The 17,262-nt window shown below is 45.0% G+C and overlaps 1 protein-coding gene across 2 annotated transcripts in view; it reads right to left on the reverse strand.

Annotated features, from left to right (window-relative positions):
• The window catches only part of CFAP20DC (CFAP20 domain containing), a 398,952-nt gene that overhangs the window by 68,462 nt on the left and 313,228 nt on the right, over positions 1–17,262 (reverse strand). For both annotated transcript variants that reach the window (XM_077278690.1, XM_077278691.1), the window contains one exon: positions 7,291–7,494. In XM_077278690.1, the coding sequence (XP_077134805.1) occupies positions 7,291–7,494 (204 nt within the window). The remainder of the gene's footprint in view (positions 1–7,290; positions 7,495–17,262) is intronic.

Genomic DNA, 17,262 nt, shown 5'->3' on the forward strand with positions numbered 1-17,262 from the left:
TTTTATTCAATTTTTGGTAAAATTAGAAATCTTGCCATTCTCACACTGGCCATCGGGGTTCTTCTAGACTTCTACTTCCTGTCCTTTCAGGAAATTCACTTGTACATTAGCAGCAATAGACTGATTCTGACCCTGTCTTTTGTCTGGAAGCATCTAATGAGCGTGTGCGAGTGTCATTGTGAAGGGGAGTTGGGACATTGTCTATTGTGGTTGGTGAATCCTGTATTATCAGCTGTGTATAAAGGTGTTAGATGTTATTATAATGCTGCCTCTGCTGATAACGAGACTTCTGAAAAGTATTCTGTAAAGAACAGGAAGTGTGAATCTAAAATAGCCCCAATGGTCAGTGTCAAAATTGAAAGATACAGATTGTGATATGAAAAAAAAGCAAAATAACCAAATAAAAAAAAATACATTAAATACAAAAATGATACATTTCCTTTAATGAAAAATATGCTAATTTGGCAGAAACATAAAGCTTTTTTGACTTTTTTAGAGTACCCAGAATAATAAAGAGTTAAGAAATTGTAGCAGCATCCAGTCCGGCACCTCATTCGTTCCGTTTTTCGGGGTTTGCTGTAAAGGTTTGGCATTTTGCTAAAGCTTTGTGCTATCTCAAAGGAAATAAACAACTCATCTTTTATCGCACAAATTTCTTATCCGACGAGGTTTTCTCTTATAGATTTGTTCAGATCTCACTGATCAAAGTCTGATGGTGGGGAGTCATCATCTGGGACCCCATTGATGTTCAGACATGCAGAAAAGTAGCCATACATGCCGTCCTCCTGTGAGAGCGGGCCAGGGGGCATATTTTGTATGGATAATGATAATGGCTAATCATTGAGCCTATGTTTGCATGAATGTGTATTGAATAGTTCTCTTTATGTATAATACTTTTTTATGTTTCATTGCGCATATTATGCCACATGTTATGTATATCATAAAAGTACTGGTCTGGGCGACAATTAGGAAGTATCGCCTAAGTAAGAGACGGTTTTCAGAAAACCCTTCGTGATGACTGCAATGTGCAGCTGTATTGGAAGAGAGTACTGACATAGTTTGGGAAAATTCTGCAGATACTTTATAAAGAGGTAATTAGGGGACACAACGGAGTCAGGGCATGTGCCCGAGAAGAGAATCCAGTGATACATATGGAGAGACGAGTAAGACGTAATGGGGGCTGAATTGTTTCGTCGCTTAACTTTGCATCTCGTGCATAACCGCTTCAAAACTTTGGGGACAGAGTTGCATTTTGTTGACACCCCCATTAAAGAAGGTCGATGCTCCCTTGCTGGATGGAGTGCAGAAAGGTATCCCTAAAACACATAATTAATATGATGAACATTTACACATTTGGCATGGTAAATCCCAATGTGACAAACGAAATAATGAATAACTTTGTACCCAATGAGGCCTTCTTCACTCACTTCATGAACTTTTCCAGGCAGACACACTAAGGACTATACAGGCCCAACTCTTCCGGCCAGACAGTCCCATAGGCCCTCTTCCGATTCCTGCCTAGTATTGGGCTTATTGCTCCACCACTTTTTCATTGATCAGATGCCACCGGAGCCAGTCAGCTGCCGACACTACCACAGCACCCAGGATCTTACGAATAAACTGACTATTCTGGGATTTGCCACCTACGTCACTCCATTCTAGAGATGAGCAAATTATTTGAAATCTAGTTTTGCCAGTGTTCCTGAATTTTTCAGAAAAATTTGATTTGCAGCAAATCAATTAGCAGGGAATCACAAGTGTTGTAATACCTCTAATTTCCCTGAAGACACTTTGATGGCCCTTAGGACTACATTGAACCCCTTTCAAGCTCTTTAAGGCAAACACAGTCTAAGTAATGTCAAACTAACCTTAACATATAAGTCTATGGGTAAACGGATGGTAGCTGTTAATGATTGCTGTCTCTATGGCTAAGCGGTGGTGTCCTCTCACTGTCTCCACAAAATATCCGCTGCATTCCGTGCCTTGGCTTTCATACTGGCTATGATAGTTTCTTTCGATTGGCTGTACTATACTATGTGATAGCTGCAAGGCATTGTAGGGAAGCCTGAGGTCTCCTGAGCTTTCTCTGGCTTATGTAATCCTCTGCAATAAGCAAAAATGGCAGCGGGTAAATTTTTGGGGAGATTTGAGTAGACTGAATCTCAAATTATTCGAATTAGATAGATACATAGATTCACTCATATCTACTTGATCTCCAGATTTAACTTCTATGTTGGACAGTTCTGCTCCAACTTCCCTGTGCCCTTCCCCTGAGATATTACATAGCCAATTAAACTACCTCCATCTTACTCGGTCACTCCCACACCCAACAAGCACTGTCCGCTTGCGCGTCACTCAGCATAACTTTTCGCGCCTTGTAGTGTCACATGTCTAACGCCCAACATCAGTGAACCCCTTTTTGAACTTTTGAACAGTGTAAAAATATGCCATTTTTTGGAAAAAAATTATATATAAAACTAGTAAAACAAAAATATACAGTAGATGGCACAGGGTGATAATGGAGAAATACACCAGCTCCGAAAGATCAAAATATTAAAAGCGCTAAAATGAGGACAATGGGGAAGAGACCTCTTTACATCCACACTATAAGTAAATGTCCACATGGGACTAATTCGTTGGGAAAATCTGCCATGAAATCTGCACTAATTTGAATATTTTTTTCTGTACCTTTTAAAGCAGATTTGCATTAAATCCAAAGTGAAGCTCTGCAGCATAGACTGCCATGATGTGCATTAATAATGAGCAGCGCAGTTTACATTTACATGACACATTTTTTTCAGGTAGTGCGTGGATGACATTTTGTAAAACTTTTCCTAATTTGCTGGTACTGTAAGGCCATGTGCACACGTTCAGGATTTTTCGCGTTTTTTTGCTATAAAAACGCGAAAAAAACGCTTACATATGCCTCCTATTATTTACAGGGTATTCCGCATTTTTTGTGCAAATGTTGCGATTTTTTCCGCGAAAAAATTACATCGCGGAAAAAAAAGCAACATGTTCATTAAAAATGCGGAATTGCGGGGATTCCGCACACCTAGGAGTGCATTGATCTGCTTACTTCCCGCACGGGGCTGTGCACACCATGCGGGAAGTAAGCAGATCATGTGCGGTTGGTACCCAGGGTGGAGGAGAGGAGACTCTCCTCCACGGACTGGGCACCATATAATTGGTCAAAAAAAAAGAATTAAAATAAAAAATAGTCCTATACTCACCCTCTGATGGCCGCCAAAGTGTTCCCGCCTCTCCGGTGCATGCTCTCTCTTCGGTTCCTAAAGATGGTGTGGTTCAGGACCTGTGATGACGTCACTGTCTTGTGATTGGTCGCGTGACCGCTCATGTGACTCACGCGACCATTCACAAGCCGCGACGTCATCACAGGTCCTGAACCACACTGGCATCTATAGGAACAGACGCGGCTGAGGAGATCGTCTGGGTGAGTATAACCATTTTTTATTTTTTTATTATTTTTAAACATTCTATCTTTTACTATAGATGCTGCATAAGCAGCATCTATAGTAACAAGTTGGTCACACTTGTCAAACACTATGTTTGACAAGTGTGACCAACTTGTCAGTCAGTTTTCCAAGCGATGCTACAGATCGCTTGGAAAACTTTAGCATTCTGCAAGCTAATTACGCTTGCAGAAAGCTAAAAAAAGGCGAAAAAACCGGGAAAAAAACGCAAAAAAAAATAAATGCGGATTTCTTGCAGAAAATTTCCGGTTTTCTTCAGGAAATTTCTGCAAGAAATCCGGACGTGTGCACATACCGTAAGAAGCTGTGGATTTTACATGCGGGATTCGATAGTGGTAAATCCATATCGCATCAGTCCCGGGGGAATAAACATAACCCACTTTCATATATACATTAGAGCACTGTAGTCAAAAAGACCTAATACAAGAATATGTGCAACCAGAGCAATTAAATAGGAATCTGAAGGTAAGAGACCCTTAAAAAAAAAATAAGGTTCCCCAACTGTCTGCCGAACAATGTTTAGGTGGACTGTTCAGCTGGCAAGTATCTCTCCTGATTCCACCGTAGCGCTCAGCTTTCTATGCGCTCCTGTGTTTTCTATGAATGTGCCGATACCTGATTCCTCCGGCGGTGGCTTATCTCTTAGAAAACAAATAGACTAGCACTCCGGAATTGAATACGCCAGATGCTTAACTCCCCAGATATCATCTATCAGGGGAGAGTCAGGGGTAACAATCACAATAGAATGTCAGCTGAGCCTGCCGATATCGACGAGTATTGGCTGACGTTAAGCTAATGTGTATGATGATCTTAAGCTTTCCAGCTGTCTCTTAGATGACAATTACTGGTGGATTAGCACATAGTGAGGGATTTTCTGGAGAAACATGAAGAATGAGGTTTTGATGTAGTGATAAAACGAGAGGCTCATATTTTATTCTTCCATGGATGCCCATCGTTCGGCGTTCTACTCCAACATTGGGTCAGGGAAGGACACCAATGACAGAGAGCCTCTATGCAAAAGGACAAAAGTTTGGACCTTTGTTATCACCTACTTATAAGAAATTAATATTTGGTTATAACACCCAACAGACCCTCACCCAATACCCGTTTCTATAAGGAATGGTAATTGCCAGGTAGAGGTGTAAATGTCACTACTGAACATTGACGATAACATATTAGAATAAATCAATGAGCACCGTGTGGACCGATGAGGATTTTTACAGCTAAAGTTATAATCTTTGCCGTGTTTGTTTGTGATCTAGCAATAAACAAAAATCGAAATTAATTTGCACAATACAAAAAAACACAGAGGTTGAATGAGTTCCTACACCCACACACCAAAGAAAAACACGAGGCACTTAACGGAATTCATACTGAGTAAACTGCTCTCCGCGAGGCCGTGGTTGTCATCTTTTGTCACGTTGTAAAATCTGTTCATTTCTATTTTAACTTAAAATATATAATTGCATTTTGGTGGGAGATTTAGAAAAAACATTTGTTCTGTGCCGAGGTTACACGCACACACACATCGAGGATAACTGGGGGGAAAAAAATAACAATAAAGTGAGAATTTGTGGAGCTCCAAACTGAATGCGTGAAATAAGAAATGTGATGACTGCACCAAGGTCTGTTATAAAGGTCCTCTTCATAGAAACACAACAGCGAAAAATTGCCCGAAAAATGGAAAAGGAAAAATTGACCCTAACCACGTGAATGGAGCAAGATTGAATTGTGCACCCCCTCCTTCAACCCCTGCTAACAGTATCAGTCTACAATTTTCAGGGACTAGCCTGAATTTTTGGAAACAAGTTGCAGGCAGAAAAGGGGCAAGATTTATGTAAACCGCACCAAAAAGTGGGTGGCCTGGACTGGTCCTTTAGGGCACTTATCCATGCACTAAGCATGGGCAGGAGCTCAGATTCCTTTCAATGGTCGTACCAATTGACATCCCAAAGATTTCTCCTGTTTTAACACATTTATTTCCCGTAAAATGACAATTCTATAACTTTTTTTTGGAACTCTTCATTGGAACGGTTCCTCTCGTTATTCTTCTTGGAAATGTATGAATAAATTGAAAACTGGGTGTTACCATTTCACTTGTCAATAGGTTGTGTCCCTAAATATTTCAACACTTCTTGCACTGATTTTACAGTCTCAGTGTGTGTAGGCAAACAAACCATTGACAGGGAGAATGTTAAGCCCCCCGAGAAATGCAATTGAGAGAGAAACTGGCAAATGTTATGTATATTTGGCTATTAAGAAGTTTGTCTTCTTGGTTTTATCAATAATAATCTCTCTTGCCCTCCGAGACTACATGGAGACATTGTCACGGCTAGGAACTCCTAGAGTGAACCCGCAGATCCACGACAACAAACCTCCCACGGGTGAGCTGGCCAGGTGGACCACCCCCTATACAGGGAGTGTTAGGGGCAGGCCCGAGGGAGACTATTGCCGCAGAAGCTGATACCCGGGGACAGGAAGTAGGAGCGAAAAAAGAAGCAGCACTGAGTGTGACAAAGACACAGGGCAGATAGCTATGACAGAGACCAAGATCAGATAGAATATAGCGGACGCCCAAGGCGGACTGGGTATGGCGGTAGTACGGGACAGGCAGGGTACGGAGAAAACACTGGACAAGCAGGATGGCAGACAAACAGGGTTGGCAGAGAATGATGGACGCACAGAATAAAGCAAGGTATGGCGGAAACACAGGACGGGCAGGGTATGACGGACACACAGGACAGAGCAAGGTACAGCGGACGCACAAGACTGAGAAAAGTACGAAGGACGCACAAGACAGAGCAAGGTACAAGGGACCTGGGTCAAATGAAGACAAATGACAATCAGGCAAGGATCAGGAGAAAGGGCGTACCTTAAATACATGGTGTGCAGGAGGACTTCCGGGTCAGGATCCTCCAAACCATAGAGAGGAGAAGCAGCGCTCCAGAATGACACAGAGAAAGTGCGCGTGCGCAGAGGGAGATGAAGCGCGCACGCGCAGCCGACGGACACCAGGAGGCTGCGGTGCATCAGGAGGAGAAGGGAGAACGCGCGCCTGCAAGAGGAGCGCGCCGGAGAGGGTAAGTATGCCGGCGAGCGGGGGGCGGAGCGGCAGGCGGGGTGGCAGGAGCGACAACGCCGAGCGGCGCCGTGACAGACATCTGACTTGACTTTCTGTGTACATCAGTGTCCTTCCATAGAGTTACTAAATAACATAGGCTTGGAGGAAGCTGCCATTTTCCTCCCATGCCCTCTCATTTACTCTCTCCTACAAAACCATTTCTGCCGGCTTCCCCTTCACATGTGATACCGCTTACAAGTTCTTAGTCCTGATGCTCGTAAGGAAGCTAGGAGACACCAAGCGAGACCATAGTGAAAGGAGTCAAGGGCAAGGTGCCACGAGAGGACGTTCAAAGATATCAAATGCACATTTCATGCAAAACTGATCGAAGTAAGCCCCGCTCAACCTTCTCCCCGCCTAGTCAGGTAGATTGACAAGATTTTCCCTATACATGTATTTTAGAAAAAAAATTGCTGCAAAATATCCCCTTTTTTCAGTGGCAAAAAAACGAACCCACATTGCTTAGTTGCATCTTAGGTAATCCTTTAAGATTCTCCAACTGTGGAAAAACATAGATGCTACCTGGCAGCATCTATGGGTTGGACCAGAAAAGAACATTTCTCTATATTTTTTATATGGACCATCCAAAATAAAATACAAGTGAAGAGAACTAAATACTATGGATAAATTTTGCCTTGGTAAAAATGTTATTATCTAGACGAGAAAGTCACTTACTGGTGGCAAACAGGAATTCCATGTGGTTGTATCATCACTGCTGGTGCTCATACTAACATTGCAATGGTCAATCTGAGACTGGCTTAGCCCATGAGAAGTCCCCTCGTCCTCCATCTCCTCTTTCTGCTGCCTCTTCAGACTGGCAAGCATCTGCATTTCTGAGGCACTGAGTCGGTTTACTTGGTAACTTCTCCAGTTATACGCCTGTGAAGGGAGACAATAGGTTATATTCATCCAAAAATGACATCCTGGTGTAAGCCTGGGGTGAAGGGGGTAACGTTTCTCCTTGTGGAGAGTGACAAGCCTGGCATGTCAGAGTGAGGAGACTTATAGGCCATGAAATGCTTCTCTGAAAAATTAAATATGCAAATTGTCTCTTTAGAGAGGAAGAGTACAAGAACTCTAGCTCCACCTATTGGAAGTAGTGATCCTAAAAGTCAATATCGACCTTTTAACAAGCCTTGTAAGATGACTTAGGATAAAAGCCAAGCCAGAATCTCAATTTGCAGATACTGTGTTTCGGGGTGTTGCCCCTCATGAGTACAAAGTATGACATTTGATTTGGCTAGGTAATCAGACTTCATACTGATGAGAGGCAACACACCGAAACACTGTGTCTGCAAATTGAGATTCCGGTTTGGCTTTTATCCTAAGTCACATTGCAAACCAGTGATTTTTATGTAATGTATTATAATATACAGCACAATTCAATTTAGTCTTCGTTTTAAAAAGTACCTAAATGGGCAGTCGTCCAAAGGTTCCCCCATTGATAAAAGTTGAGCACCTTTCAGCAACTGGAGACTGTCTTTAGGATATAAATCCTTAGGTCAGGAAAGTATGACACACTTAAAGGAGATAGGTGATAAATGCATGATTTCTGGTGGTCCCACTGCTGTGATGGTGGTGACACAGGCACCCTTCTTCTCAACTTAATGTCTACGGGACTGATGGAGACATTGTAGTGCTGAATCTTAATTCAAGTAGACAGATGGTTTGGATGAATTATTAGTGGGTATGTAGTAGAATGACCAATAATCAGAATATATCACCTGTGGGCCTCTTTAATTTCTATATATTCTTTACTCGATCATTGGACCATGTAAGCATGCTAAGGAACCAGCAAAACAGGAAGAGACCTGAGTAGTCTCGAGCTTGCAATTTTTTACCATCTTTTCACTTGTCCATTAAAAGGTTTCAACCACTGAGGACTCTCAATTTTAACTATTTTTTTGCCAACAATATGCAAACTGTATGTGGACAGAACGATCGTATTAACAAGCGCTTTGTCCCCATCAAGTTTGTTTCGGGCCACATGGGCCTAAATTGTCCAGTCCTTTTAACCATACTTACTTCTAAGGGTATGTGTTTACGTTCAGGATTGCATCAGGATTTGGTCAGGATTTTATGCAGGTAAAATCCTGACCAAATCTGCACCTGAGGTCACTGGCAGGTCACCTGCGTTGTTTCAGCAATGCAAGGACATGCTGCGTTGTTAAAAGACGCGCCGCATGTGCATTTTCGCGGCTCTGCCGCATGCGTCTTTTAATGCATAGTGGAGACGGGATTTCATGAAATCCCCTCCACTATGCTGTAACATCTGGATGCTGTGTGTTTGATGCTGCGGATCAACGCAACGTCAAACACGCAGCGTTTCCTGAATGTGGAAACATACCCTTAGGCCACCTTCACACGTTCAGTATTTGGTCAGTATTTCACATCAGTATCTGTAAGCCAAAACCAGGGGAGGCCTAAAAAATATAGAACTGGTACATGAGTTTCTATTATACTTTTTCCTCTGATTGTTCCTCTCCTGGTTTTGGCTTACAAATACTGAGGAAAAATACTGACCAAATACCGAACATGTAAACATGACCTAAATGTCAGGTCACACATACCTGATGTTGTAGTGATGCAGGACCACAAAGAAGCAACATAGAAACAAATGGGCTAGTTTCTATTTTGGTTAAAATGATGTCATGATTCTGTGGTTGGGTGTCTTAGGACCAGTGAGTCCTTCCCTATTCCTAACACTAGGAGCGCCCTAGCTAGATCTGTTACCCAGATTACTTCTGATGGTGAAGACGCCGGAGCCATGTACCTTGCCTTAACTCCTGAATCCGCCCTCAGTCTGTACCCTTCCCCCACCCAAGGAAGAGGGGCGTAGTAGTGTACCGTAATACACCAACCAGACTAACAAGGTGATACAAACAGTTATAAGGGAAAATATCAATCGTACAAAAATATTCACACAAACAAGGCAAACACCAGGGAGTGGGGGATGGGGTAAAACCAAAGTATGAGAAGAAAGGGAATTATCACACACTGAAAACCTAGCAACAGTTACAGATAAATCCACCAAATGCCTTGTCAAAAACCAACCACAAAGCACCATCTCCTAACCATGCAGCATGAAGCTAGCTCTGGCAATAAGTGCTTGTCAGGGCCCAGAATATATGGGAGAGGGGAGTGGCCAAGAGTGAACAGCTGAGAGCTTTAATGCAGGAAAGCTTCCAAGAGCTCTCAGCTGAGCAGTTTAACCCCTGCACTACTAAAATAAATGTGCACTGTTTAATATGAAGGTGAAGTGTTTCTAAACAGTGCAGGAGTAGGAGAAATCAGATGCTGCAGTATTCTGGCTCCTCTCTGTCGCAGTAAACCCGTGACAGAGGAGCTGCTTTTAAAACTTTGTTTTTTTTCACCATGGACCACTGCTTTTAAATAAGACTTCCTTGGATTTCCTTAGTTAGAGCCAGTTCTCCAAACCAAAAGACAAAGGCTCCAACTCAAGTAGTTTTTCACTAGAATTCTGTTGCAAAAATTTTGTTCAAAATGTAATTGTAGAAAAATATTTCATGGTTTTAAATCTTATACCAGTTCTGCAACTTGAAAAGTGATTGCAGCTAGTGATGAGCGAATGTGCTCGATTAAGGTATTATCCGAACATGCTCGAGTGCAGCTGTTGAACAGTCGTGACACATGCAGCTACGGCGACTCGAACATAGTATTCGAGCATGCTGAAGACACTCTATTAGCACTCGAGCATGCTCAGATAACACCTTATTCCAACACGTAGGCTCATCTCTAATTGCAGCCCAACGAGGAGAGAGCCTAGCGAAGGACAGCTGACAAATTCATCCTGTGCGTAGATCATGATGCAGGAGCTATGCAATTCAGAGTGGTGTTTTGAGCGATCAGTTTGGAACTCAGGACCTGGACTCCCACCGATCAGCAACGGTTTTGCAAATTTTGGAAAAGACATGAAAAATGAGAGCTGGAAATTAATTGGTTGCTATGGGTAAGTCCTTTACTTGCTATGGGTGGAAGATGCAGGCAACTAAAATTTCTTAAATATATGGGAAACAAAGGAATTGGAGCTTTTTCATGATCATCATGAAGAATGTTAGCCTTATTTAGATTAAAAGATTTTTCCAGTACTTTGATAACCATAGGATAAAGTGCTTGATTCAGAAATAGAAGACTGTAAACTCATTTGTAGCTGTAACATTCAATTTAACACTTCAAAACTCATTCTTGTGTTTAAAGGTGGTATCACTTCCACATGAGGAGGTGAGTGGGGTAGGTGATATCACCTGTGAATAAGGCAGGCGGGTATCAGCAGACCTGATGTCACCGGCTCCGCTCACGGAAGTAAGAAGACCCCTGAAAAAAAATAGTATTTTATTCTTCAAATCTTGTAAAATCCTAACTTTTCTGCTCTGGAATAAAGCCTACTTCAGTTGCTTTTACATCTATCCTTAGAATAGGTAATCAATAACAAATTGGTGATTGTGCTGAGAATCTGAACCCCATCGATTCCATATTGATGACCTTGGTTTACAATTCCTGCAATTATATGTAATTGTAATAATTATCGTCAATCCGTGATTTTCATCTACAGTTCTCAATTGGTTGTTCAATTCCAAAAACACATCCTGGCCATTAAGCTTTAGATCGCGAACAGCTTGCAGAAAAATGTTATTGTATAAACTTTTGGCGCTTATACAGTTAAACAAATTCATAAGGATTAAAGAATCGGATGAACTTTGTGTTCATTATCCGGCATGTAAGATTCTCTTCGATTCTCGGCAAAGCACCGCATACTAAAAATGAAAATGATCCGGGCTGAACGTGGACATCGCTCTAAGATGGATTCTCGAATCCCTGCAAGTTGTTAAACTCTTTAGATCCTACTTGGAATGAAGAAAGATCATCCGTGTGTCATTATTTTATATCTGAGCTTTTTATGCAGCTTTAATGTTTCAAGGGCTCAATTTTTCACACATTTCTTACATTGTTACTTTGTCTGTTTTTGGAAGATTTATGCAGTTCTATTATGGAGTAAAAATAACTCAATAGACCGGCTGCAGAATGAAAAAAAGATTAGGAGTAAGCTGGGTGGATATGTCTTGAGCAAAATGAATCACTTTTTGTTTAAACAGTAAAAAGAAAAAGACTTGGTACGAATGCCAAAAAATCATCATACTTGTCTGTCTGGTGTAACACATCCCGTGGCTAAAGAGCAGGTGTAGAACAAAAAAGTCCCCAAATTCGGGAATTTTTTTATGAAAGGATCAGCTGTCTGGGTATATCTAAGATATTAGCGTATGTTGTGTATCTTGATGGGTATGAAGTCCACCAAAGCATCCTATGAATGGAGTTTGCATGTCCTCTACTGGTCCGATAAACACTTTCCAAATATTCTGTGAAAATCTGTATCGAGTCTGCTGCATGCTTGTATTTTTGCACCAAATCCTGCACAAAATTCTGTGCCGATTGCTTGCAATATATATTATTAGAGTTCCAAATCCCCTGCTTCCTTTCACAGAGTCATATCGGTAAAGGGATTGATCCACCAAAACAATTTTGCTGCTCATAAGAGGGCAAACCTTTGGATCCCCCATCAATTCCAGCAACTGGGCTCTGGAATTGCTGCTGTGGTTCAGTATTAACAACAATGCGGAATTCACGGTCAATGGGAGTGAAATACGTAAAGAGGTTGTCCACTATGTTTTCACAGATGACCTATCCTTGATGATAGGTCATCAATGTCTGATTGGCCAGGGTTCTACACCTGGCATCCTCGCCAATCAGCAGTTATAGGTGTCGGCGGGCAGTGACCGAAGGTGATTGATTCAAATCAATAGGAGGCAGATGTGCAGTACCCTGCCACGGCCACTACCAGAAGACGGAGCAGCTCCGCAAGTGAGTATTTCCTGCCGGCGGCCGCCACCACCGCTAACGGTTGATTGACAGTGGAAGAGGATGGGGCTGTGTGTTGGACATTGATGACCTAGCCTAAGGTAGCCATTTCGATAACTATTCCATAATGTAGGACAGGAGATGCTTTTGCAGAGGCGTTCTCGGTTATTGCTCATAGGATGAAGCTGACGACTGTCTTTTATGACGTCCATATGCCCAAAAGGGCAAATAGAGAGTCAGGTAATTTTCATAAACTAACCACTTTATCAAAAGTTTCCGCTCTACTTTTGGTCTAGAGCAACAAATTATTAATGGAGTTCAAATGTCCCCAAAAATGGGTGTACAAAAGACCTTACCTGAGCAATCAAGTTTTGTGGATACTAGGAATATCTTGATTTTAGAAATTACCGGATTATCGTAGGATGACTTTTTGCAACACTAAAAAATGTTGTCCGCACAGACAGACTTGAGGCAGGATGATTTAAGTTTACAGATTAATACTATGAATTCTTACACTCTGCTTGGCCCCAGTAATTAATTATAATTAATTCCGAATTGTTTGAACACAGTTATACGTCTGTAAAAGTTTAATTACTAACTATCTGCATGGTGGCACCATTACCCAAAGGGCCGCATTATATTTCTTAATTTAAAAAAAATAAATAATATTTGAACTCAACAGAGAGAATACCATGAAATCATGAATAAAACATTGCAACGCGACCCTTAAAGTTTACTAAGTAGTTCTGAACTCAGTTCTATGTGGGAGGTTTTACTCATATTTTGGCAGTATTGTGCTTCTGGGGATTTGTGGTAATTATTTAAGGCCATGCAGTAATGTTCTTCAGCATGCAAGAATCTGGCTACTTTCATCTGCTGCTTAGAAGTCAGCCACAATGCAACATAAGAGGACAACATCTCGCTGACATGAAGAGGATAATTAGCTATCGCCCCTTTTAAGTAAGAACTCGTGGCTTGTGAGATCCATGCAAAACAAATTAATGGGATTTCTTTATTATATGCATCAGACAGCAGAGTGTGAGGACTCGGAGCCTGAACGTGGAATATTTGGAAGGAGTCGAAGTATATGTCTATGGCCCCTTGGGGATGGTCACATGAGGCTAGGTTTTATCGGTAACTTTTGGTTGCCATAAAATTGCCGCAACCACTGAATAGTATCGTTGTTTCCTGATAGGGGGAAGTAAGTCAGAATTTTCTTGGCCATTATAACCCACCTTTATTATATATATTTGGGCAATTAGCCAATATTATGGATTTACAGAGTATAGAGGGTCTTATTGCAGCATTGGAAATGACGCCATTTCTTGTATTAGTTGGTGGCCCAATCCTAATTTAGGAAGATTAAATTCAGCCTAACCTTAAACCTAGTTAACCCTTGTGCATTTCCAAATATTGCTTTGCTTAGGCAAGCCTTACAGATTTATACCATTCATGACGATACCAGCATGGTACTGTCACGGGTTTTCCACAACAGAGAGGAGCCAGAAGACCACAGCATCTGATTTTTCCTACTCCTGCACAGATTAGAAGCACTTCAGCTTCTTATTAAACAGTGTAGATGTATTTGGGGAGTGCAGGGGTTAATCTGCTCTGTTGAGAGCTCCTGGAGCTAAGGCTCTCAGCTGTGCACTGTTAGCCACTCCCATCTCCTATATAAACTAAGCCCTGGCTAGCACTCATTGTCAGAGATAGCTAATGCTGCATGGCTGGAGGTTGTTTTTGGTAATTATTATTGGAGAGGGCGTTTGAAGGATTTATCTGTGACTGTTGCTAGGTTTTGGGTGTGCGATAATGCCCTTCTTTCTCTTACTTTTGGCTTTACCTCATCTTCCACTCCCCGGTGTTTACATCTGTTGTTTCTGTGTATATATTTGGTTGTTTGGTATTTTTCGTATTACCTTGTTAGTCTGGTTAGTGTATTATAGTACACTACTACTCCCCTCTTCCCTGGTTGGGGGAAGGGTACAGACTGAGAGCAGATTCAGGAGCTAAGGCAAGGTACATGGCCCTGGCATCTTCACCATCAGAAGTAACCTAGGGGAACAATGCTAGCTAGGGCAACCCCTAGTATAAGGGACAGGGAGTGACCCCTGGTCCCAGGACACCTGACAACAGAGTTGTGATAGCCTGACTATATTTACAACACTGGCAAGATTGCTTGGCATGGATACAATGAGGGCAGTTAAGGGTCTGCTCACGGTTGCATTGGATAGAATAGAGCAAAAAGATTCGCTAGAACCTAGACCAGCAACCATATCGGTAGTCTGTGGCTGCCGAACCAGCGGTCTGCAAACTTCCTACCATTAGACATTCCCAACAACTCTTTGGATTAGTACATTATGTGTGCATTAAGCCACATCGTAATGACTTCATGGTTGTCTACTAATCCGAAGAGAAGTCAGGAATACTAAGGGCAGTAGAAGATAATAAAACAAGCCCAAAATAGGAAAATCGACTATAAAGCTCCTCCGCATACTCACAACCACAGTGGGGGAGTAAATCAGAAGGACAAATTTAATAAGTTTAGGACACTCCCAAAACCAATACAGAAAACCAGAAAAACGGAGTTCATGTCCAGGAAAAATACAAAATATTTTATTAAATTACAAGACATACTGATAAATAACAACAACATGTAATAATACATTAAAGTACATATCAACGTGGTGGGAAATGGTAAGTAGCACAGATAAAAAACAGTGCAGCACTCAGGCTGATGCCATATACAAAAAAAACATATATATCATCTGCGTTATACATAACTAGCTATTGAACCCGTTCTACGCCCGGGTGGCGAGCATTTATATTGGAATATGGTCTCCATCCTGGTATGTGCTGCTCCCATCCTGTCATATGCTGCTCCATCCTGCGCCCCCATCCTGTCATGTGCTGCTCCCATCCTGTCATGTGCTGCTCCATCCTGCGCCCCCATCCTGTCATGTGCTGCTCCACCGTGTCATGTGCTGCTCCATCCTGCATCCCCATCCTGTCATGTGCTGCTCCATCCTGCGCCCCCATCCTGTCATGTGCTGCTCCACCGTGTCATGTGCTGCTCCATCCTGCGCCCCCATCCTGTCATGTGCCACTCCACCGTGTCATGTGCTGCTCCATCCTCATCCCCATCCTGTCATGTGCTCCTATCCTGCGCCCCCATCCTATCACGTGCTGCTCCATCCTGCGCCCCCATCAGTGCGGGCGGCTGTGCTGAGTGCGGGCGGCTGTGCTGAGTGCGGGCGGCTGTATGTGGCTGTGCTGAGTGCGGGCGGCTGTATGTGACGTGGCTGTGCTGGGTGCGGGCGGCTGTGCTGGGTGCGGCAGCTGTGGACGGCTGTGCTGGGTGCGGTGGCTGTGCTGGGTGCAGCGGCTGTGCGTGGCTGTGGGAGGCTGTGCGTGGCTGTGCTGGGTGTGGCGGCTGTGCGTGGCTGTGGGCGGCTGTGCTGGGTGCAGCGGCTGTGCTGGGTGCGGTGGCTGTGCTGGGTGCGGCGGCTGTCCGTGGCTGTAGGCGGCTGTGCGTGGCTGTGCTGGGTGCGGAGGCTGTGCGTGGCTGTGGCGGCTGTGCTGGGTGCAGCGGCTGTGCTGGGTGCGGCGGATGTGCTGGGTGCGGCGGCTGTGCTGGGTGCGGCGGCTGTGGGTGGCTGTGCTGGGTGCAGCGGTTGTGCGTGGCTGTGCTGGGTGCGGCGGCTGTGCGTGGCTGTGGGCGGCTGTGCTGGGTGCGGCGGCTGTGCTGGGTGCGGCGGCTGTGCTGGGTGCGGCGGCTGTCCGTTGCTGTGGGCGGCTGTGCGTGGCTGTGGGCGGCTGTGGGAGGCTGTGCTGGGTGCGGCGGCTGTGCGTGGCTGTAGGCGGCTGTGCGTGGCTGTGGGCGGCTGTGCTGGGTGCGGCGGCTGTGCTGGGTGCGGTGGCTGTGCTGGGTGCGGCAGCTGTCCGTGGCTGTAGGCGGCTGTGCGTGGCTGTGCTGGGTGCGGAGGCTGTGCGTGGCTGTGGCGGCTGTGCTGGGTGCAGCGGCTGTGCTGGGTGCGGCGGATGTGCTGGGTGCGGCGGCTGTGCTGGGTGCGGCGGCTGTGCTGGGTGCGGCGGCTGTGGGTGGCTGTGCTGGGTGCAGCGGTTGTGCGTGGCTGTGCTGGGTGCGGCGGCTGTGCGTGGCTGTGGGCGGCTGTGCGTGGCTGTGGGCGGCTGTGCTGGGTGCGGCGGCTGTGCTGGGTGCGGCGGCTGTCCGTTGCTGTGGGCGGCTGTGCGTGGCTGTGGGCGGCTGTGCTGGGTGCGGCGGCTGTGCGTGGCTGTAGGCGGCTGTGCGTGGCTGTGGCGGCTGTGCATGGCTGTGCTGGGTGCGGCGGATGTGCTGGATGCGGCGGCTGTGCTGGGTGCGGCGGCTGTGGCGGCTGTGCGTGGCTGTGGGCGGCTGTGCTGGGTGCGGCGGCTGTGCGTGGCTGTGGTCGGCTGTGCTGGGTGCGGCGGCTGTGCGTGGCTATGGGTGGCTGTGCGTGGCTGTGGGCAGCTGTGCTGGCTGTGGGCAGCTGTGCTGGGTGCGGCGGCTGTGCGTGGCTGTGGGCGGCTGTGCGTGGCTGTGGGCGGCTATGGTCGGCTGTGCTGGGTGCGGCGGCTGTGCGTGGCTGTGGTCGGCTGTGCTGGGTGCGGCGGCTGTGCGTGGCTATGGGTGGCTGTGGGCAGCTGTGCTGGGTGCGGCGGCTGTGCTGGGTGCAGCGGGCGGCTGTGCGTGGCTGTGGGCGGCTATGGTCGGCTGTGCTGGGTGCGGCG

The sequence above is a fragment of the Ranitomeya variabilis genome, chromosome 8, assembly GCF_051348905.1.
Source record: "Ranitomeya variabilis isolate aRanVar5 chromosome 8, aRanVar5.hap1, whole genome shotgun sequence".
Taxonomy (NCBI): Eukaryota; Metazoa; Chordata; class Amphibia; order Anura; family Dendrobatidae; genus Ranitomeya; species Ranitomeya variabilis.